The sequence below is a fragment of the Coenobita brevimanus genome, chromosome 25 (genome assembly GCF_032717465.1).
Source record: "Coenobita brevimanus isolate Jiangsu-jjx chromosome 25, ASM3271746v2, whole genome shotgun sequence".
NCBI classification, from domain to species: Eukaryota; Metazoa; Arthropoda; class Malacostraca; order Decapoda; family Coenobitidae; genus Coenobita; species Coenobita brevimanus.
In genome coordinates this window covers 23,052,004-23,077,761 of record NC_136978.1, presented here as the reverse complement: position 1 = coordinate 23,077,761, position 25,758 = coordinate 23,052,004, and the positions used below count along the sequence as shown (strand labels likewise).

The window sequence follows — 25,758 nt, the reverse complement described above, 5'->3', positions numbered from 1 at the left end:
GGGTAGATCCAGCATCTCTGAAAATGGAAGGACCAAAACTACTTCCCTTTCTCAGACATTAAACCACAGATAAAAAATAATTATATATATATATATATATATATATATATATATACTGTATATGGTACTCGTATAATTTACAAACATTACCAACCAAACTTCATAAATATGATCAGATTCATACAATATGGAACATTACTGCCATTTTTCATTCAATAATTATGTATACCTGCTGCAGAGGGAAAAAGAAAAAAAATGGTTGGGGAGGAAGTGGATTCCCTGGACCCCTCATCTGGATCTACCACTGATTATATTCACTTAAAATTTGTAGCTGCCATTATGCAAGCTAAATCATAATGCAAGGTACTCACCTTAGAAGAATTGCTATTGATTAGAACATAACTTTGATAAGCACTGATATCTAGCCAATGACTACCACTACAATCTCTACAGAACTAAAGTAAAAGAGGGATGAACATTCTGAGCACTGAGCACTACTTACTTCTTCTAAATCTTGTTATACATAATGCATGAGCTGGATCAAAACAGTTAACCTCCTCACTGTGATGACACAATTTATGTTTTATCACAGCTACCTTTTCATGATTTTATTCAGCTTACGGGAGACTTCTCATAGCTAGGAGGGTTAATGGAGCCTGTTTCTATTCTAACCCCCTTCATTGCCATATCTCTCTCTATACTGAGTAAAATCATTTGGTGGAAGCAAGCATAAAACAAAAAAGAGATCTTCAGGCTAAAGGGGGTTAACTGACTGCTGGACACTAAAAGAAAAATGGGTCACCTTCTCTACATAACATCAAGAGCAAACACAATATACCACAGTGTACTTCCAATGTGGCTTACCGTCATTAGAATTTGAGCGTGTTAACCATTGGCTCACAAAGGCCCTAAAATGGGGTGAGTGAAGAAGGTGCGTTAGTGCCTTCAGGCGTGCATTGGGAACACAAGAAAGACTAGCAATATATGAATCATGCTTCTTTTTATATATCACTGCTGTATCACACAAAATATAATTTCAGATTATATGATACACTAATCCTGTGAAAATAAAATTCTGTAATCAGTTCAACTCAAGAGTTTCTACATTTATAAGACTAACAAATCGTTATGCATTAAGTCTGTCATCATTAGTATTCTGCAAGAGTACAGACATGAGAGCTGCATAAGAGATTGTATTCTAAGTGGCTATGGAGATTTTATAACATTTATTCCTTTGCAATTAATCTGGCATTACTCAATATCCTCTTGTATGCTACTGATGCAAGCTACACTGATACTGAAATGATATTTATTAATTAATATACAGTACCTGTACAAGTCAAGATACAATATGCATAATTATTGCTAAATAAGAGGTACTACAACACCACCTATGCCACACAAAATATGGCCCAAAGAGCCAACTTTATATATACACTATAATGTATGTACATGTACTCATGTATGTACAGATATATATATATATATATATATATATATATATATATATATATATGTATATATATAATATATATATATAATATATATATATATATATATATATATATATATATACTGTACATATATATAAATATATATATAAATAATAATAATCCCTCTAATATCCAAACGCCCAATATTCAAACATCTCCACTAACCGGACATAATCGTCCCGGGATCCAAAATTCCCAAAATGGTCCGGGGGGGGGGGGATTCCCGCCCGTAATTTGAACTTGCTGCGCGCAGCGCAGGACAGCTTTGTTGTGGCGCGTCGTTCCTCAGACGTCCGATAGAGCACCACTGCATCATCCCCACTTTCCGCCTGTCTCTCGCCGCGAGTGCACGCTCGTCGTTATGGCTGCCCACGTGCTCGCTTTTGTGGTGGTGCCTTACCTGCTGCAGGCACTCCTGCTGCAGGCACTCCCGCTGCTCTCGGGCCTCCTATTAGTGTGTGTGATGATGGCCCCACCGCCTGAGAAGAGGAAGAGAGAGGTGTTGACTCTGGAGAAGAAACGGGAGATATTGGAGAAAGTAGATGCAGGGTGGTCTTCTTCCCGCATCCTCCGCGAGTTCAACCTGGCCCGATCTACTTTGTTCGATATCAAGAGATCCCGAGACAAACTCATGCAGTACACGGCTGACTTCTCGTCGGGAAGCAATCGCAACGTAGAGAGGAAGGTGATGTTTACTCCCAAGTTTGCTGAAATCGACCGCTCCATGTTGATTTGGTATCGACAGCAACGTGCTGCTGGTGTGACGGTACGTGGAATGGAGCTGAAGGCTGCTGCTGAGAAGTTCGCCAGGCTTCACGACGCCCTAGACTTCAAGGCATCTGAGGGTTGGCTCTTCGTGTTCAAGTTTCGGCATGGCCTTACCAACCGTAAAGCTCATGGCGAAGCTTTGGACGCTAACGAGGATGGAGTTGACGAGTTTCAGCACAAGGTGAAAGGCTTGATCGACAGGGAGGGCCTCACTCTCGGTCAAGTCTACAACGCTGATGAAACTGATTTATTCTATCGCTCTTTGCCTACGAACACTCTAGCCGAGGTGACGGAGAAGCGTGTACCTGGCCGCAAGCTCTCCAAGGAACAGATATCTGCTTTGTGTTGTGCCAATGCTAACGGCATGCACCGGCTTAAGCCCGTTGTTGTTGGCCATGCAAAGCAGCCTCGGTGTCTTCGTGGGGTGATGGATGTCCTTCCTATCGTCTGGTACCATTCTTTGAGGGCATGGTTTACAGCCCAGATCTTCAAAGACTGGTTCCACCGCCACTTCGTCAAGGTGGTCATCAATTACCAGACGAAGACACTGGGAATCCCGCATGACCAGGTAAAGGCCCTCCTTCTCCTCGACAATGCACCTGCCCACCCGTGCGACAAGGACTTGGTGGCTAAGAATGGCCGGATTAGGTGCATGTTTCTGCCACCTAATACGACTGCTCTCATCCAACCAATGGACCAAGGAATGATCGTGGCAACAAAGCGCCTATACCGACAGAAGTTCCTGGACGAGGTGATGGTTGTTCTCGAGGACGAGGACGAGCGCAGGGAGGGATGGGACACACGAGGCCAGCGGACTTTGGAAAACCTTTGCCGCTACAACATCAAGTCTGCATTTCTACAACTGGGCCAGTGCATGGAAGGAAGTCCCTGTCAAGACTCTAGAAAATGGTTGGTCTCGTCTGCTTCTCGGAACAGATGTGGAGTACGATTTTCTAGGGTTTGACGTGGATGACTTCCATGCACAGCTACGTATGCATGGCGACGATGTTGATGTGGATGACGTGCGTGAGTGGTTGGATGACGACGAGGGCGATCCTAGGTATCAGACATTGTCTGATATCGAGATCGCGTCTTCAGTTGCAGGTGTCAGTACCGAGCTTGAAGATTCCAACGAGGACGGCGACGATGATGCGGACTCCTCTCAGCAGGACACTACTCCAGCCATCCCCAAGCTGAGCGCACTCCGGGAACACCTAGAGTTCGTCCTTGACTACCTGGAACACCCGGACTGCGACAGGGAGATGGGGCCCTTGGGACTTGTGGAGGAAGTGCATCATCAATCGTCAGAATTGTCGGTCCTTGCGTCAATCAACGATTGACAGTTTTTTCAGGCCCGTGACCCCCGCTGTGCCCAGCCCTGGCTCCACTCCGTTGCCTCCCCAAGACAGGCCCTCATGCTCCGAGCCACAGCCCAGCACATCAGCCACGGTGGAGTCACCGCTCGACGTGAGTTTGCGTCTGTCTTCAGAGTCGTCTGCAGTGGGTATGCCATCACCACGATCCAGCGACGCACCCCTAGGTCACCTGCCAGTGATACTCTCGGACTCTGACAGTGATTAAACAGCAAGAACTTCTCCACTAGACCACACGGGAATTTACAGTGTTGTACAGTGAAAAAAACAGTGTGTTGTGTTAAGGATTTACAGTTGTGAGTGAATAATTTGGAACAAAATTTAACGTAAATAGACTTGTTTGTTTTTGCTTTAGAAAATTATTAGAAAAATGGGAAAAGTTAAAGTGCAGAGTGCAACACTTAATAAGTTACAATGGAGCATTAGTTAGACAACAGTGCGCACTGTGAAGAGAACGGACTTCTGGGTGCGATTGACTAAGTTCAGTGCAAGACTTCATGAACAGTGTATTGGAAGTGCTTCAGGAAATCCTTCTTACTGTCAGAGTCCGACAGGAGGCGGTTATTCATCGAGGTGGCCATGGACTTGCTGTAAGTAGGCAGAATGTTTCATACTGTACTTTTTTCCATACTATACTTACCTCAAACACCTCATTTCACTCTTTAATGTCCTTTATTGGTGTGGATAGGGTGTTAGGAGCTATGCATGTGTTTTTCTCTTAGGCTAGGTTAGGGTCCATAAGTACCAGTCCAGGAGCCAGTAACCAGAATGTTTAATATTGTATGAACCTACCTCTAAACCCTCATTTTATGCTTCTTTTGCATTTATTTCAGTCATTTATGTGCCTTATTGGTGTGATTTGGGTCTTAAATAGGTGCTATGCATGTCCAGAGGGAGTTGTATAGGTGTTCCTCTGAGTTAGGGTCCATAAGTACAAGTCCATAAGCTGGGACCCAATATCCGGACAGGACCAGCATCTGGACCTGCCTATGGCCCTATTACGTCGGATATTGGAGGGATTACTTATATATTATATATATATATATATATATATATTCATTCATTGCCAGACGCCATGTATCCCAAACGGGGTGGCCAAGGGCTTAGAGTTAATTGTTTTACAGGGAGGGGCACTAATCCTCCACCAACCCCACTTGACACGTAGGGAGAACGTTATGCCAACAGCACCTGGTGTTCCCAGGTGGTCACCCATCCAAGTACTAACAAGACCCAACGTTGCTTAACTTCGCTGATCGGACGGGAAGCAGTGTACTCAACGTGGTATGGCCGTTATATATATATATATATATATAATAAACACAATAATCCCTCGATTAACTGTACAGTAAGTATCTGTTCATGCTCCGTATCTGTTCATTAGGTGGCTATAATATAACTAACGGGATTTAATTATCTGTAACCGTTCATAAAAGGTCCAGGTTAAATTGCCGGCCAGGACAAATTACAAAAAAAATTTATCCAGTGACTCACCAGCTTCTCTGTCCACGCGCCGGTATTAGACCCTAACTCACAAGGTAAGCGAGAATGGCTGTAGGGATCCTTAACGTATGGACGAAATCACCTGGCCACCCCAATCAACGGAAAAATACCGGCCGCACATGAGGAAAACAGATATACAGTAAACCACAAGGTGAGCAAGAATGGCTGTAAGGGTCCTTACCAAATGGCGAAAGTTCCCCAGCCAGCCAGATCAATGGGAACATACCACCCTCGGAGAAATAACACAGAACCTAACCCACCAACAAATCAAAAGCGCCCTTCCACCTCCTCACCAAATGGTGAAGTCCCATGGCATCTCTCGCTTCTCCAACCCCCACGTCCCTCCTCCATCCCTCCCCATGCTCACAGCTGGCTGGCTTTCCTCCCTCCCTCTCCCTCAGTCCTACCCCACTCTTGTGTCGCTTATCATCCATGCATGTCTTTTATTTTGTTGCAATTCGTGGGGGACTATATTATTTAATATCTATCTATCTATCTATTGCCAGATGCCTCAAACCCGTTTGCGGTGGCCACAAACAAATCGCCTCCACGTTGCCCTGCTATTTCACTGCCCTGCTCCCAACTCACACCCCCCTGTCTCATATACCTCTCCACTCCATCCCTCCATCTCATCCTCAGCCTCCCCCTTCCTCTTCCCCCCTCCACCTCACTCACATACACTCTCTTCGTCAGTCTCTCACCCTCCATCCTTTCCACATGGCGAAACCACCTCAGTGTGTTCCTCATAACACTTCCTATCACATCCACATGAACACCACAGCGCTCCTTTATATCTTCATTCATCAGCCTGTCTCTCCATGTGACTCCACAGGCTCCTCTTAAATAACTCATTTCCACTGCTCTCACTCTTGACTTGTGTCCTTGCAACAACGTCCAAGCTTCACTTCCATACCTTAGGGTTGGTATCACAATACTGTCATGTAGTAACTTTTTCACTTCCATGCTCACTTCCCTGTTTCTTATCACTGCTTTCAAAGAACCAGCAACCTTTCTTCCCTGCTGTACCCTTTCAAGCACTTCACCCTCCAAACCTCCATCCTTACTCATCACACTACCCAAGTACTTAAACGTACTCACATTTTCCAATTCCTCACCATCCAACCTCGCTGTACATTCACTGACTTCACCTCTCTCACTTTACTCTTCCCTACATTCACCTTTAGATTCCGTTTCTTACACACTCTCCCAAACTCATCCACCAAGCCTTGCAGCTCCACTTCGCCTTCATTCAACAACACAGTATCATCTGCAAACAACAGTACAGGGAGTTTCCAAACACTATCCTCTCTCACCAGGGCCACTCCAACATCCACTACCCTACCTTGTACCTCTTTTATTACCCCATCCATGTACAGATTGAACAACCATGGAGACATGACACATCCCTGTTTCAACCCAACCTTCAAAGAGAAAAATTCATTTAGTTCACCATCCACACGCACTGCTGCCATAGCACCATCATACATACTCTTCACAGCATTCAACAACTTCCCATCTACTCCATATATTCTTAATACTTTCCACAATCCTTGTCTATCCACCCTGTCATATGCTTTCTCCAAATCCATGAAAGCCGCATGGATATATAATAATGAATAATGTGATGACGCAATGGGTCAGAGAAGAGACACGGTTCCGAGGTGAGGACACACCAGCAAGGTTAGATTTACTGTTTACCAAAGAACCTGATGTAATAGAATCATTGAAATATTTCTGTCCTATAGGAAAAAGTGATCATGTGGTCATTGTGTTCCAGATGACAATAGGAAAAGTTGAGCCAAGAGACGAGCTTCATAGACAGGGAAGATACAATTTTGGGAAAGCAAATTTCACAAGATTGAGAAAATTTTTTGAAAATGCGGACTGGAGAAAGTTCAGTGAAACAAGATAGATACAAAGGAAGTGGGATATCTTTCTAGACCTCTATAATTTGGGAGTGGAAAAATTTTTACCAAGAGTAAGAGGGAAAGAAAACAGGAGAAAGGAGTGGTTTAATAGAAGGCGTATGATAGCAAAAAAAGAGAGAGATAAGGCGTGGAATAACTGGAGAAAGAGAGGTAACAACAGAACAAAGGAAGAATATAGAAGAACTAGAAATGAATACACAAGAATACGCAGAGAAGAAGAAAGGAGTTTTGAAAAAGGTATAATAGACAAATGCAAGGATGAACCCAAACTGTTTTATAGATTTGTTAATGGTAAACTGAAACAAAAGGAAGGAATCACCAAATTGAAAGTAAAAGGAGAGGTCTATAAAGATGTAGCAGAGCAAGCTGAAATAATCAACAAATGTTTCCAATCAGTTTTCACTAATGAAAAAGAGTTTGTGGAAGGGGAGGGAGTGATTAGAAATGTACCGGTGCTAAAAGATATAAAAGTGGAGGTACAGGAAGTGTATAAATTACTGGAAACCCAAGATGTAAGGAAAGCCCCAGGACCTGATGGAATCTCTAATTGGGTACTGAAGGAATGCAGAGAACAACTGGCGGATAAAATTCACAGTTTAATCATGTGCTCTCTGGAAGAGGGGAAAGTGCCACAAGAATGGAAGAGGGCAAATGTGGTACCAGTTTATAAGGGAGGAAACAGGGAAGAACCCCTGAATTATAGACCAGTGTCTCTAACCAGCATGGTCGCAAAATTGTGCGAGAGAATCCTGAACGACAGATGGATAAAATATCTAGAAGAGATGAATATTTTGGCTGAATGTCAGTTTGGATTCAGAAGTGGAAGGTCATGTGTTTCTAACTTGTTGAACTTTTACTCAAGAGCGATTGACGAGGTACAGGAGAGAGATGGTTGGGTGGATTGTGTGTACTTAGACTTAGAGAAGGCCTTTGACAAGGTACCTCATAAGAGACTAATGTGGAAACTAGAATATATGGGAGGACTGAAGGGGAAACTCCTGGAATGGATGAGAGACTTTTTGAGAGACAGACAAATGAGGACAGTAATAAAGGATAGGATGTCTGGATGGAGGGAAGTAACAAGTGGAGTCCCTCAAGGATCGGTGTTGGCGCCAGTAATGTTCCTGATTTACGTAAATGATATGGTAGATGGAGTGAACAGTTATACAAGTCTGTTTGCTGATGATGTAAAGATTTTGAGGTAGGTAGAGGTTGAGGAGGATTGTAAAATGCTGCAGGAGGATCTGGATAGGATACATGATTGGAGCCGGAAGTGGGAAATGAAATTTTATGTAAAGAAATGTAAAATATTGGAAATGGGTAAAAGTACCAGGAGGCCATCAATGAATTATTTGTTGGGTAATGAATTAATCACTAAAATGAAAGAAGAGAAAGACTTAGGAGTGCTGGTCCAAGATAGCTTGTCACCTGAAAAGCACATTAATAAGATAGTTACAGAGACTTATAAACTCCTAACATAAGAGTAGCATTTCATTATATGGATGAGGAGATGATGAAAAAATTGACAGTGGCCATGATCCGCCCCAGGTTAGAATATGCAGCGGTAGTGTGGTCCCCACACAAAAAGAAAGATATAAACAAGATTGAGAGAATACAAAGAACAGCAACCAAAATGGTCCCCAGTCTGGCAGATCTGTCATACAGAGAGAGGCTGGAAAAGCTGGATTTGTCTTCCTTAGAGGAAAGGAGAAAGAGGAGAGACATGATTGCAGTGTTCAGGACCATGGTGGGAGTAGATAAAATTGACCGAGAAGATCTGTTTTTATGGGATAAGAGAGCAACAAGAGGACACGGAATGAAATTGAAAAAGTCAAGTTGCTTGAAGGACATCAAGAAATATAGCTCTCCTTACAGAAGTATAGACTTATGGAATAGCCTGGACAAAGAGATCATCCAGTCTAAAAACTTAAACGAGTTTAAAGCTAAATTTGACTTACTGAGAAACAGCGATGGGAACCCACGAGCATAGCATATCTCGTGTGTATCTCAATTAGGTATATTGGGTAAATACATAAGTATTTGGAATGACTTAGACAAAAAGGTGGTGCAGGAGAAAAACATTCATGTCTGTAAAAGTAAACTAGATAAATGTGGATATGGAGACAGGACAACACGAGCATCGCTCAATTCCTGTATACTACAAATAGGTAAATACACACACACACACATACACACACACACACACACACACACACACACACACATACACACACACACACACACACACACACACACACACACACACACACACACACACACACACACACACACACACACACACACACACACACACACACACACACACACACACACACACATACACACACACTAAAAATTACATTATCCAAGTAAAGGGGATTTACAAGCCTGATGTCTGTGTGGGACAGGCTTAGTTTCTACCAATCTTATGGACTGTCTGTATACAGGATTTTTTTTTCAGTGATGTCAGCAGCAACTGATAAATGTACTAAGTTTTGAAATGCATTTTTTTTTTTTTTTTTTTTAATGTTTTCAGCGAGTTAGGCAAATGATGCTGTGTGCTGCACTTCTGTTGAATTAACTATTAACATTTTTAAAGAATGCTTGTGATTATAGAATACTGCTTAGGACCACATGAGGTGTTATTTGGTGGACTGTGCTGTCTAGGTAAAAGTTTAACTGTTGACTTGGTGGAAGCTGCTTTAAGTCTGTTCTTTGCATTTCATGACTATCATATTTTAGTTCACTTTGAAATTTGTTACTGCATATGTCTATGTTGACATAAGCAGATGTTATACTGATGTCATATGTATATGATCCAAGCTGCACACTGCATCTAGGGTTGGGATATGGCTCTTATAAACATTGAACAGAGTTGCAGAATGGAAAATCATGAAGTATATTTTGGGAATAAAGTTAACCTGCTATTCCACTGCATATACTTCACATTTCGGGAAAGTCTGTCACTTTTCTCTCAGATGCATCATATCAAAGAGTATCATCTATGCGCAGAAAATACTTGCCAGGAGAGGAAAGTGAAGAGTGGAAAAGGTGAAATATAATGCAAACATTTGTTCCTGACACTACAAACTGTGAAATTATATTTTATCTACATTTACTTGTTTTCCTGTAAGCATAGTAGTCAATGAGTCATCTTTTTATGTTCTTGTGTATTTTCTTTCCAGTATTTTGCTTAAGAAGGAGAAAGTACAGGATGGTCCCACAAGCTTTAAGTATGTAACTTGTTGCTGGTAGTGTTGCCTGTGTGGGTCTTAATGAATTCATGCCATCAAAGGATTGCTTAATAAGGTTCATGAAGATTCATGTCCATTACTTAACATCAATTAATAAAGCAGTTTACCAATGCATTACTTTATATTTCAAATATTGCAAATCTACTAGCATTAACCAAAATCAGTATATCTTAGAGTCAGTCATAATGTTGCAAATCTAATAACATTAACCAAAATCAGTATATCTTGGAGTCAGTCATAATGCTATCTGGCATGGGAACATTATCTTTGGTATCAGAGAAAAAATTAAACCAACTTAGTGTACCAATGGTAACTAGTAATCACTGCCTACGATTACATAAACTTCTAGCATATTAGTCATGCTGCATTCACTTTTAATTTACCTATTATGAGTAGTGTTGTTTATCTAGCTATCATACTATTCCCCTTTGTTTATCGCACTGGTAAATAGAGTAATCCTTAAGTAACGTGTTTACTGCTGTGTACATACACTCTCTCTCTCTCTCTCTCTCTCTCTCTCTCTCTCTCTCTCTCTCTCTTGACCACAGAAAGCTGTTTAGTCTGAACACAAAACCAAAGTTTGAGGCTGGAATCTGAAGATTTAACAACATATGTGAAAAATTTTTCCCATACATGATCGGCACCTGGAACAGACTCCCCATGGATGTTGTTAATAGCCTTTTTGTACAGCAGTTTAAAAGAAACCTTGATAGAATCTTGCTCACACTATGAGTGTGAATTGGATATGCATTCCCAAGCATATACAAAGTACAGTATCTCCTCAGTAAGGACCACAAGGTTTTTGAGATACAATAAACTTTTTTTTCTTGTAATTCTTTTTTTCATGCACATATGCAATTCTGAGCAAGAGCAAGTGCCCGCACATGCACACACACACACACACACACACACACACACACACACACACACAAAGGTAGGCCACTTATAATGCTGAACAGCATTTATTCAAAACTGGACTGATGGCGATAAATGTTAAGCTGAAGCATCTACATAAAGATGTTTATTAATGGTAAACTCACACTGACAACAGCATGGCCTTAACTATCTATCTGTCTATCTATTGCTAGGCGACTTAATCCCATAAAGGGTGGCCACAAACAAATCGCCTCAATGTCACCCTGTCCCCCTCCATTTCATTGCCCTGCTCCCAGCTCACACACCCCTCTCTCATATACCTCTCCACTCCATCCCTCCATCTCAATCTTGGCCTCCCCCTCCCTCTCCCCCCCCTCCACCTCACTCACATACACTCTCCTCATCAGTCTCTCACTCTCCATCCTCTCCACATGGCCAAACCACCTCAGTGTGTTTCTCCTAACGCTTCCTATCACATCCACATCCACATCACAACGCTCCTTCGCTTCCTCATTTGTCAGTCTGTCTCTCCATGTGACTCCTCAGGCTCCTCTCAAATAACTCATTTCCACTGATCTCACTCTTGACTTCTGTCCCTCCAACAACGTCCAAGCATCACTTCCATATGTCAGAGCTGGTATCACAATACTGTCATGAAGTAGCTTTTTCATTTCCATGCTCACTTCCCTGTTTCTTAACACTGCTTTCAAGGAACCAGCAACCTTTCTTCCCTGTTGTACCCTTTCAAGCACTTCACCCTCCAAACTTCCATCCTTGCTCATCACACTGCCCAAGTACTTAAATGCACTCACATTTTCCATTTCCCTCACCCAACCTCACTGTACATTTACTGACTTCATCTCTCTCGAAGACCATAACTTTACTCTTCCCTACATTCATCTATAGATTCCGTTTCTTACACACTCTCCCAAACTCATCCACCAAGCATTGCAGCTCCCCTTCATCTTCACTAAACAACACAGTATCATCTGCAAACAACAGTAAAGGGAGTTTCCAAACACTACCCTCTCTCACCAGGGCCACTCCAACATCCACTACCCTACCTTGTATCTCTTTTATAACCCCATCCATATACAGACTGAACAACCATGGAGACATGACACATCCTTGTTTCAATCCAACCTTCAAATAAAAAAATGCACTCAGTTCACTATCTACATGCACTGCAGCCTCAGCACCCTCATACATACTCTTCACGGCCTTCAACAACTTCCCATCTACTCCATATATTCTTAATGCTTTCCACAATCCTTGTCTATTCACCCTGTCATATGCTTTCTCCAAATCCATGAAGGCCACGTACAACTTCTTTTCCTTCTCTAGGAACTTTTCCACTAAAGATCTAAGAATGAATATCTGATCTACACAACCTCTTCCCTTCTTAAAACCTCCCTGTTCTTCTCCAACTATTTCCTCTGTTATTTATATATATATATATATATATATATAAACATATACAGGGTATATATATATATATATATAAACATATACAGGGTATATATATATATATATATCTATCTATCTATTGCCAGACGCCTCAATCCCGTTTGGGGTGGCCACAAACAAATCGCCTCCAAGTCGCCCTGTCCCCTGCCATTTCACTGCCCTGCTCCCAACTCACACACCCCTCTCTCATATACCTCTCCACCCCATCCCTCCATCTCATCCTCGACCTCCCCCTCCCTCTTCCCCCCTCCACCTCACTTACATACACTCTCTTCGTCAGTCTTTCACCCTCCATCCTCTCCACATGGCCAAACCACCTCAGTGTGTTCCTCACAACACTTCCTATCATATCCACATCAACACCACAACGCTCCTTTATATCCTCATTCGTCAGCCTGTCTCTCCATGTGACTCCACAGGCTCCTCTTAAGTACATAACTCATTTCCACTGCTCTCACTCTTGACTTGAGTCCTTCCAACAACGTCCAAGCTTCACTTCCATACCTTAGAGTTGGTATCACAATACTGTCATGTAGTAACTTTTTCACTTCCATGCTCACTTCCCTGTTTCTTATCACTGCTTTCAAAGAACCAGCAACCTTTCTTCCCTGCTGTACCCTTTCACGCACTTCACCCTCCAAACCTCCATCCTTACTCATCACACTACCCAAGTACTTACACGTACTCACATTTTCCAATTCCTCACCATCCAACCTCGCTGTACATTCACTGACTTCACCTCTCTCAAAGACTATCACTTTACTCTTCCCTACATTCACCTTTAGATTCCGTTCCTTACGCACTCTCCCAAACCATCCACCAAGCCTTGCAGCTCCCCTTCGTCTTCACTCAACAACACAGTATCATCTGCAAACAACAGTACAGGGAGTTTCCAAACACTATCCTCTCTCACCAGGGCCACTCCAACATCCATTACCCTACCTTGTACCTCTTTTATTACCCCATCCATGTACAGATTGAACAACCATGGAGACATAACACATCTCTGTTTCAACCCAACTTTCAAAGAGAAAAATTCACTTAGTTCACCATCCACACACACTGCAGCCTTCGCACCATCGTACATACTCTTCACAGCATTCAACTACTTCTCATCTACTCCATATATTCTTAACACTTTCCACAATCCTTGTCTATCCACCCTGTCATATGCTTTCTCCAAATCCATGAAAGCCGCATACAACTTCTTTCCCTTCTCTAGAAACTTTTCCACTAAAGATCTAAGAATGAATATCTGATCTACACAGCCTCTTCCCTTCCTAAAGCCTCCCTGTTCTTCTCCAACTAATTTCTCTGTTCTTTCTCTAACTCTGTCAATAAGTATCCTACCATACACTTTTCCTATTATACTAAGAAGACAAATGCCCCTATGATTACCACATGCTTCTTTTTCCCCTTTTCCTTTGTACAAGGGAATAATTATACCTGACTTCCAATCCTCCGGGACTCTACCTATATATATATATATATATATATATATATATATTTTTATGTGTTCGACTCTTGGCAAAGGCTTCAGGGCCTATATCTCGGGGGTAGTAGCCTATCCCAAGGCACAGTAGTCCTCCTACACCTCCACATGTCACCACTCTAGCGCTAACACCCACCGTCCATATTGAATACATGCTAGGGCTGTCTCATACAGGACTGGTGTACTTCTATTAGCAGGGGTTATTTTACGTCATGTCGCCAGGTCATCTGGTAGATCAGGAAAGTCTGCTTTTTTAAATAAAATTCAAATCCTTAAACTGTCCCCTGTCGCAGTCAGGATTCGAACCTGGTCCATCAGGACTGCAGGCCGCCTCTCTACGAATTCAGCCAACGCCTTGCCCTAACTCTGTCAATAATATCCTACCATATACTTTTCCTATTATACTAAAAAAACAAATGCCCCTATGATCGCCACACACTTCTTTTTCCCCTTTTCCTTTGTACAGGGGGGATAATATTAAGATGACCTTATATTAATTCTTATTAGTTAACATAATCTGCTTGTGTGTTTTTATATTTCATCATCAATATCATTAACATCACTATCAAAATCATGATCCTTGCAATCCTCCTTAATTTAAAGATGAGGCTAGGGATGATCCAGAAACAAAGAATGATGTAACACTGAGGTGGGATAACCATCAAACAAGAAAAAAGGACATTCACTAATGGACAACACTCAAGCCTTTGAAATCACCACCCCATTTCACAAGCAAAAGCATCAGCACATACTATATTGTACCCTACTTTCCAGATGTGACTCATTTACACCATTTGGACAGTCATTCCACTGACTATTTTTAAACATGGAGGTGCCACACCCCTGAAATGTACCTTTCCACACAAACTCCATCCACTCTCTCCAGTGCAGTAAATGGTTTCCTGGTGTACAGGAAACCACCTGGCTTGTCACTCAGTGTAGAGTCATCCGTAGACGAAAGAAAGAAGGAAAAGATATAAGAGGAAGGAATGGAAGAAGGAAGGAAGAGATGAATGGGCAGCCACCTGAGAGCAGCACTACATCGAGTCAGTGGATGGTAAGTAAATGCAGATAAAACAAGTGATGATATCTACGGCTAGTGATGGAAGTCAAAGTACAGGGAGTGTGGCCATGTGCTGTTTGCCACAGGGGTGTGGGAGGTAACTCTACCTAGTGCTGTGTTTGTAATAAGTGGAGGCATAAGAGATATTGTGGAATTAAAGGTAGGCTGCACAGTAATGCTGATTTTGTGTGTGCAGTGTGGCGGGGAGAGAATGTAGAGACTGACAGGTGTGAAAGGACTGATCTTGCTGGAGAGTTTCTTGGGTGCATGGTGGAGTTCTGTTATTTGGGGGATATGTTACCTGCTGGAGGTGGGGCTGGAGTTAGATCTGTGACTAGCATAAGGAGTGGTTGGATGAAGTTCAGGAAACTGTCCCTTCTCCAAATACTGAGAAGGCTCTCCCTCTGTGCTAAGGGATCTTTGTATGCAGCATGCGTTAGGAGTTTCTGTACAGTGGTGAGACCTGGGCAATAAAGGAACAGGATATTCACAGGCCTAAATGTACAGAAATGATGATGATTTGATGGAAGTGTAGTGCATCCTTGAATGTGAGGCCTGGGGATGTAGGGGGGTGCTAGGAATGCGACTGAAGAGTTGAGAAGGATGGAGTTTTAATGTACCGATGTTGTGATCAGTAGGGGTATATTGACAGGGTTTGTGGATGTTGTGAGGATAGATGACAACTGGATGCGGAAAGTGAGAGGTGTGGACGTCGAAGGTAGATTACAAGAGTTACACCAAAAAAGACCTGAGATGAGGTCACAGTGCAACCTCAGGGGTAGATGACTGAATAGGGAGGCTGCCAGAGATCAAGCAGCATGGACAGCTACCATTAGGTGACCAAGGCTGATGCATGCATGCTGGAGCCTTCATGAATGATACAAACACCTAACCTCAAAATCAAATACATTTTATTACTCTGAAGTCCAAAACATACCTTTCTTGATTTGATAAAATAATTTTCCATACCAGTACACCAGTCCTGTATGAGACAGTCCAAGCATGTGTTCAATATGGATGGTGAGTGTTAGAACCAAGGTGGCGACATGTGGAGATGTGTAGGAGGACTACTGGGCCTTGGGGTAGGTCCTGAAGGCTTTGCCCAGAGTCAGAAAAAACATAAATAAATCCTCACTTAAAAGAACTCTGCATAGTGGCATTACAGGAACACATCCAGTGTTCAATGATGTACAGTATCAATGCCAAAGAGCACAAAAAAGGCTCTGCAGTAACAAACACATCTGGTGAGGAATTACAATTTTACTAATGGGGAAAACTCACTCCTTAAAAGATGCACAATTTTAATATACCGTAAGTACAACTCAGACACCTTAAATATATATTCCCCAAAAGTCACAAAACAGGGGTTATAACTCTTAATCTATGGCAACCATAATATAGATTCCTATAGACTAACCACAACCCCACAAATAATTACTTCTAAACAGAAAGAGAACAATGCTGGCAACTCACATCCTCAGGCGACATGACTCCATACTGACGGTGCTGGTATTGGGGTGCAGAGGGTGTGGGGCGGGGGCAATTAGGACGCTGTTGACCCGCCAGGTGGAACCCGTCCTCTGTCGTAGTCTTCTTATACACAGGGTTGTCAAAGTTCATACTGTGCACTGAGCGCTTACGGAAGTACCGGTACAGCACATAGGCAAGCTGTAAAAGTACCAACACTTTACAGTCAGTTCTTGTTGTAAGTCACTTTCCTTGATGATTTTTTTCTGCTTTTAAGTCCACAGTATATCATTATTATCTACATTATTATTATTCTGGACCACTTTTTCTCAACACAGAACAGGATGAGGTAGGATCCAAAAAGCAAAGGAAAAAAAAGAATGCACAATTGACTCAACAGCATGCCCAGGGCATCACACAATAACTAGCTATTAAAACTTTGAGATAATTTAGAACACATCCCTGTCTTATAAGAGGGCTACGTGTACTCCTATCTAGAGACAATGCATTAACCCTATGCAGCAAGAGGAACTCATTTGTATTCTATCTTGCTGCTACTAGTTTATTTCATTCACATTTAGAGTCATGCCTTAGTGGTGAAAGAGTTAATGAAGGTTATATCTAACCCCTCCAGTTTCAAAAGTGTATTCTATAGATGCAGTAATTGTATCTATAGATACAATAAAACATAAAAGACTGCACGGGACTGAAGGGGTTAAACAATGTATCTAAAATGGCAACACTTCTTTTATCATCATCATCATCATCATCATCATCATCATCATCATCATCCGGACCTCCTTTCCTACCCAAGGACAGAGTGAGAAGTAGCAATGTCCTGACGGCACAAACTTGCCCAATCCAATAGGCCACGCTTCCATTCACTCATCATTCAAGCCACCGGAATCCTAGCTCTACCGGATATGCCAAAAACATTCATCATATTCTGCAGCCTCACACAAACATATCCGATTGAGTCAATCCAGACGCTGCCATGCTCACAAGAGGTACCAAAATCCCTGATCGTGCATTTCTCACAACATTCATCCAGCCAGCTCGATCTCTTGTCAGTTCCCTAGCCTCACCAACTTCCAAATCTCTCTTCCTCAAACAGTCATCCACCATATCTCTCCACCTTCTCCTTGGCCTACCTCACCTCCTCCCCCCTTCAAATTCACTCACGTATACCATTTTCACCACCCTATTGTTATCCATTCTTTCCACATGACTATACCATCTCAGGACACTCTCTTCGATTCTGGTGTCCACCGACTTCCTCACTCCACACCTTTCATGAATCACATTATTTCGTATCCTACCCACCCTCTGTACTCCACATACATTCCTCAGCAGTCCCAACTCCACTGCTCTTTCTCTTGACTTTTCATTTTCATGCCACAACATCGTCTCACACCCATATGTTAAAGTTGGCAATAACACTCCCTCATGTAAGCCTTGTGCAGCTGCAACACTCAAGCCTCTGTTTCTTATCAAGGCCTTCATTGCAACAGCTACTTTTCTTCCTTGTGTCACTCTATTGTCAATTTCTTTTGGACATTTTCCTCTCTTTTCTATCACTGTACCCAAGTATTTGAACTCTCTCACCAATTCCAGTCTCTCTCCATTCACTGTGACATCACACTGGGAGTCACCTTCTCTCTCAATAACCATCACTTTACTCTTCCCTACATTTACTCTCATGGCACGACGCTCACAAACATCCACAAAACTCTGCACTAGCCTACCAAGTTCTTGTCTGGCACTTGCAAGCAGTACTGCATCATCAGCATACAACAAATTTGAGATATTCCATCTATTACCATTCATTACCAACGCCATCCCTCTCTCCATTACTCGTGTTTTTACTTCTCTCATCACCCCATCCATATATATATATTGAACAACCATGGTGACATCACACAACCTTGTCGCACGCCCACACCGATCGTGAACCATTCACTTAAACGCCCATTAACCCTTACACATGCTTTGCTACCATCATAAAAACTCCTGACAGCACCTAGCAGCTTACCATCTACACCATACATGCGCAAAAATCTCAACAATCCCTCTCTGTCACTTGTCATATGCTTTTTCCAGATCCATAAATGCCATAAACTCCTTATGGTCCTTCTCACAAGCCTTCTCTGCTATCTGTCTCACTGAAAATACTTGATCCACACATCCTCTGCCACTCCTAAAGCCACCCTGATCATCACTCACTAGGACTTCTGATATCGCTCTTACTTTCTCTATTATAATTCTTCCATATACCTGCCCTACCACACTCAATTAACTCAAGCCACAATAATTCTTCCATTCATTTCGCTCACCTTTATTTTTGTACAGGGGTACAATCACAGCCTTTATCCACTCTGCAGGCACAGTTTCACTCATCCATGCCTTCTTACATATTTCCAACAAGCACTTCATTCCACTATATTACAGCCTCTCTTGCTTGTAGCAATAAGTAAAATAATGTTGTTATAATTTCTCCTTTCCTTTTAGTGACAAAGAGGGCACATAAAATGACCGGGGTTTAGCTGACCGACTTTGATGTCGAAAATTAAATAATCTGGTGAAAAGTGGCAGCTTTTCCTTGGTTGGTGACATCAGGAACGAGCCCATCCACTCTCAACACATCTTCACTTGCCACTCAACCCAGTCTTCACTTTATTTCTGGTAAGGATTTTTGGTGTTGCAGTTCTTTATAACAGTTTTAATGTCTTTTCAGGCACGTGTTTATTGTGTTATGCTGTTTTAGCACTGGCAAACACTCTTTATTTAATATTGGGTAGGGCCTGTTTGGTGTTATAATACTTTCTGATAGGGTAGGTATGTATCATCCAATCCGACACTGCCCCATGAGGAGCATAGGAGCCCGGGGCTAGGCAGCTGGTCCTGACATTTAAGATGAATGAAAATTATATATATATATATATATATATATATATATATACACAGGTAAGCCCTTAATTCACGCAAGGGTTATGTTCCCAGACCCTTCACGTATGTGGTAAATTCGTGTATATGTTCTGCCCATGTGTGAACATAATTACGCATGTGTATTAAGTATATTACATCCGGATAACACTGTTTATGTACCTTATAAACTATCATAAAGTATGATAAACAACAAATATGTAAGAAACTTAACACTGAAAGCTGACAAGCACAGGCATAGGTGGAGACACTTCAGCAATCTGGTGCCCTAGCCCTCACTGCCTCCCGTATGCTACATTCTGCCCGTGAACAGTTGACTCATTCACCTCAAACATATGATTCCGGGACAGTTCACAGGCGTAGGTGGAGACATTTTAGCACAGTCTGGTGCACCAGCCCTCACTGCCTCCCGTATGCTATGTTCTGCTTTCTTTATTGTATGAACAGTTGACTCACCTCAAACATACGGTTCCGAGACAATTAACCATCAAGTCAATTCACCGTCAAAACATGGACGATTCCCCGTCAGTCTATAAATATACTTATTATTGATTAATTAATACTTTAATAACTAATTTTCAGGGGGATTTTATAACTCATATAAGTAAAAAAACTAGTGTATTGTACTTGCTAAATAACCTGGTATATAAATAAATGACGGGGAATCATCCTGACAGCGAACTGTCGCCGGCATTCCTTCCCTAAGTTTGTCCAACACTAACTTTCTCTGTCTGTCAGCGACATAACTTTACGAGTCCATTTTGGTGTGTTACCACATGCATCACTAGCACTATGCTTAGGCCCCATGTTGGCAAACAAGGCAAGTAATCACTGGAAGGCAGAAAAATAAGCCACAAATAACGATTTGCTAGTAACGCATGGTTCGACCGTCAGATTCAAACTGACTGTGTGGTGTGTGGTAGACCGACCTCACACACACACACACACATATATATGTATGAACACAGGCAGCAGGTAGAAATTTTTATATTTTATTTATCTCTTAAGTATATCAAAATTATTTATTTGAATACTATTATTTTGTTTTACTTATTTTACGAAAAATTCGTGGATAATCGAAATCGCGTGAAAAAAATTCGCGAGAATTAAGGGCTTACCTGTATATATATATATATATATATATATATATCTATTGCCAGATGCCTCAATCCCATTTGGGGTGGCCACAAACAAATCGCCTCCAAGTCGCCCTGTCCCCCGGCATTTCACTGCCCTGCTCCCAACTCACGCCCCCCTCTCTCATATACCTCTCCACCCCATCTCTTCATCTCATCCTCGGCCTCCCCCTCCCTCTTCCCCCCTCCACCTCACTTACATGCACTCTCTTCGTCAGTCTTTCACCCTCCATCCTCTCCACATGGCCAAACCACCTCAGTGTGTTCCTCATAACGCTTCCTATCACATCCACATCAACACCACAACGCTCCTTTATATCCTCATTCGTCAGCCTGTCTCTCCATCTGATTCCACAGGCTCCTCTTAAATAACTCATTTCCACTGCTCTCACTCTTGACTTGAGTCCTTCCAACAACGTCCAAGCTTCACTTCCGTACGTTAGAGTTGGTATCACAATACTGTCATGTAGTAACTTTTTCACTTCCATGCTCACTTCCCTGTTTCTTATCACTGCTTTCAAAGAACCAGCAACCTTTCTTCCTTGCTGTACCCTTTCAAGCACTTCACCCTCCAAACCTCCATCCTTACTCATCACACTACCCAAGTACTTAAATGTATTCACATTTTCCAATTCCTCACCATCCAACCTCGCTGTACATTCACTGACTTCACCTCTCTCAAAGACCATCACTTTACTCTTCCCTACATTCACCTTTAGATTCCGTTTCTTACACACTCTCTAAAACTCATCCACCAAGCCTTGCAGCTCCCCTTCGTCTTCACTCAACAACACAGTATCATCTGCAAACAACAGTACAGGGAGTTTCCAAACATATATATATATATATATATATATATATATATATATATATATATATATATATATATATATATATATATACAGTAAAAGTCCAATATTTCGGCATCCAATTCCCCGGCAAATCTGACATTTCGGCAGTGTTGAGAAATAGTCCCATTTACGAAAATCTCCGATCGTTCGGCAGATTCTCCAATTTTTTTTCGTCAGTCTTGAAATTCTCCATGAGGCTCGCCAGATAGCTACCCGCCTTTACCCGCCTTAGTGAGTGAGATTGTGAAAGTGATGGAACGAGTCTACCACTGCCATGAAGCTCAGAGGCTAGCTCTTTCTCCTATAGCATAAAGAGAGGACAAACATGTAGTGAGTCTAGCATGGGAAAGAGAATCTGTTTCGCCATTCTTCCGAGTTGTTGCCGTGCTGCTGCCGACTTCTCTTGATTCTTCTGTGTGCTTTGTGAACTTCGTACCGAAATACCTCTGAAATTACTATTCGAGTGTGCTGTAAGCACCGTAACATCAGACAGGAGCTTTGTAACACCTGAGTGGACCAGCCGTGTGTTGTGAACAGTATAAACATCTGCGTGCTTTGAAAATGGCCTCCACGTGTGGAAAGTTAACTGGTGTTAGCAAGAAGCGTACACATAAGATGTGGACTTCTTCCAGCAGTAGCAGACTCCAATCAACCCCTTCTATTGTACATATGTAAATAAGGAACCTACTATAAGTTTAGGTAAGTGCATGTGAACTTGTAGGCCTACTGTACCATTACATTTATATACAGTATGTTCACTAATTTCTTTATTTTTCATATTCATGTACAGTAAAGTACTGTATTCATTACAGTATTGTACAGTATCAAACAGTATACAGTACTCTCTCCAAACACATTTGTAGTGATATGAGTAATGATGATAGTGTTCACCGAAATATATAAGGTACTGAGTGGGTAGGGTTTTCGATAATTCGGCAATTTTGATATTTCGGCACTTGCCTGGTCCCATAGATGCCGAAAAATCGGACTTCTACTGTATATATATATATATATATATATATATATATATATATATATATATATATATATATATATATATATATATATATATATATATACAGTATATAAATACAGTAATCACTCTAATATCCGGACGCCCAATAACCGAACATCCCCACTAACCGAACCTTATCGTCCTGGGATCAAACATTCCCAAAATGGTCCGAAAACCCAAAAAAAAAAAAAAAATTTTTTTTTTTTTTTTTTTTGCCGTCCGTAATTTGAACTTGCCACACGCGTCGCGTGAGAGCATTGTTTTGGTTCGTCATTCCTCCGACGTCTGATAGAGCGCCGCTGCATCCTCCCCACTTCCCGCCTGTCTCTCACCGCGACTGGACCTACGCTCTTCGCAATGGCTGCCCACGTGCTCGCTTTTGTGGTGGTGCCGTACTTGCTGCAAGGCCTCCTGCTGCTCTCTGCCCTCCTCTTAGTGTGTGTGATGATGGCCCCGCCACCTGAGAAAAGGAAGAGAGTGGTGTTGACTCTGGAAAAGAAGAGGGAGATATTGGAGAAAGTTGATGCGGGTTGGTCATCTTCACACATTCTCCACGAGTTTAACCTGGCCCGGTCGACTTTGTTCGATATCAAACATTCCCGAGACAAACTCATGCAGTACACGGCTGACTTCTCGTCGAGAAGCAAACGCAACGTGGAAAGGAAGGTTATGTTTACCCCCAAGTTTGCAGAAATCGACCAATCCACGTTGATTTGGTACCGACAGCAACATGCAGCTGGTGTGATGGTACGTGGAACGGAGCTGAAGGCTGCTGCTGAGAAGTTTGCAAGGCTTCACGACGCCCTAGACTTCAAGGCATCCGAGGGTTGGCTCTTCGCGTTCAAGTTGCGACATGGCCTTACTAACCATAAAGCACATGGCGAAGCATTGGACGCCAACGAGGATGGAGTTGACGAGTTTCGGCACAAGGCGAAAGGCTTGATCGACAGGGAGGGCCTCACTCTCGGTCAAGTCTATAACACAGACGAAACTGGCCTATTCTATCGCTCGGTGCCAACGAACACCCTAGCCGATGAGACGGAGAAGCGTGTACCTGGCCGCAAGCTTTCTAAGGAATGGATATCTGCTTTGTGTTGTGCCAGTGCTAACGGCATGCACCGGCTTAAGCCCGTTGTTGTTGGCCGTGCAAAGCAGCCTCGGTGCCTTCGTGGGGTGATGGATGTCCTTCCTGTCATATGGTACCATTCTTTGAAAGCATGGTTCACAGCTGTGATTTTCAAAGACTGGTTTCACCGTCACTTCGTCAAGGAGGTCATACAGTACCAGACGAAGACACTGGGAATCCCTCGCGACCAGGTAAAGGCTCTTCTTCTCCTCGACAATGCACCTGCCCACCCATGCGACAAGGACTTGGTTGCTGAGAATGGCCGTATTAGGTGCATGTTTCTGCCACCTAATACGACTGCTCTCATTCAACCCATGGACCAAGGAGTGATCGTGGCAACAAAGCGCCTGTACCGTCGGAAGTTCCTGGACGAGGTGATGATTGTTCTCGAGGACGAGGACGAGCGCAGGGAAGGACATGACACTCGAGGCAAGCGGACTTTGGAAAACCTTCGCTGCTACAACATCAAGTCTGCGCTGTACAACTGGGCTAGTGCATGGAAGGAAGTCCCTGTGAAAACTCTTGAAAATGGTTGGTCTCGTCTGCTTCTCGGAACAGATGTGGAGTACGATTTTCTAGGGTTTGACGTGGATGACTTCCATGCACGGCTACGTACGCACGGCGACGATGTTGATGTGGACGATGTTCGTGAGTGGTTGGACGACGACGAGGGCGATCCTGGGTATCAGACGTTGTCTGATATCGAGATCGCGTCTTCGGTTGCTGGTGTCAGCCCCGAACTTGAAGATTCTGACGACGAAGGCGATGATGATGCGGACTCCTCTCAGCAGGACACTACTCCAGCCATCCCCAAGCTGAGCGCACTCCGGGAACATCTAGAGTTCGTCCTAGACTACCTGGAACACCCGGACTGCGACAGGGAGATGGGGCCCTTGGGACTCGTGGAGGAAGTGCGTGCTTTCCGGCAGCACATCATCAATCGCCAGAATCGTCGGTCCTTGCGTCAGTCAATGATTGACAGTTTTTTCAGGCCCGTGACCCCCGCTGTGCCAAGCCCTGGCTCCACTCCGTTGCCTTCCCAAGACAGGCCCTCATGCTCCGAGCCACAGCCCAGCACATCAGCTACAGTGGAGTCACCGCTCGATGTGAGTTTGCGGCTTTCCTCAGAGTCTTCTGTAGTCGGTACGCCATCACCACGACCCACCGATGCACCCCTTGGTCACCTGCCAGTGATACTCTCGGACTCTGACAGTGAATAAACAGCAAGAACTTCTCCACTAGACCACACGGGAATTTTGAGTGTTGTGCAGTGAAAAAAACGGTGTGTTGTGTTAAGGTTTTCGAAATGAGAGAAAAGACTCAGTGGAAACAAAATTTAATGTAACTAACCTTCTTTGTTTTGGCTTTAGAAATTTTGAAAAGATTGGGAAAAGTTAATGTGCAACACTAAATTTAACTGGAACATTATTTGGACTAAAGTGAACACTGTGAAGAGAACGGACTTCTGTGTGTTATTGACTAAGTTCAGTGCAAGACTTCAGGAAGAGTGTACTGCAAGTGCTTCAGGAAATCGTTCTTACTGTCAGAGTCCGAGAGGATGCAGTTATTCATCGAGGTGGCCAGGGACTTGCTGTAAGTAGCCAGAATGTTTCATATTGTACTTTTTTCCATACTATACTTACCAGAATGTTTCATACTGTACTTTTTTCCATACTATACTTACCTCATGCATGTGCAGTAGGAATGTGTTTTTCAGAGATAGGCCAGGTTAGGGTCCATAAGTACCAGAATGTTTATTAATGTATGAACATACTTCTAAACCCTCATTTTATGTTTCTTTTGCATTTATTTCAGTCATTTATGTGCCTTATTGGTGTGATTCGGGTGTTAAATAGGTGCTATGCATGTCCAGAGGGAGTTGTATAGGTGTTACTCTGAGTTAGGGTCCATAAGTACAACTCCATAAGCTGGGGCCCAATATCCGGACGAAACCAATAACCGAACCTACCGATGGCTCTATTGATCCGGATATTGGAGGGGTTACT

General features: G+C 42.7%; 1 protein-coding gene and 1 non-coding gene across 4 annotated transcripts in view; both read right to left on the bottom strand.

Moving 5' to 3' along the window:
* Positions 1–25,758, bottom strand: part of LpR1 (Lipophorin receptor 1) — an 838,382-nt gene that overhangs the window by 9,895 nt on the left and 802,729 nt on the right. For 2 of the 3 annotated variants that reach the window (XM_080267931.1, XM_080267930.1), the window contains exon 16: positions 16,688–16,882. In XM_080267931.1, the coding sequence (XP_080124057.1) occupies positions 16,688–16,882 (195 nt within the window). Of the gene's footprint in view, positions 1–864; positions 909–16,687; positions 16,883–25,758 lie in introns of all 3 variants that reach the window. The other variant, XM_080267932.1, reaches the window with a different exon arrangement.
* LOC145393953 (5S ribosomal RNA) lies at positions 4,811–4,929 on the bottom strand. Its single transcript, XR_013896303.1, has one exon. It is a non-coding gene; the product is annotated as a 5S ribosomal RNA (ribosomal RNA).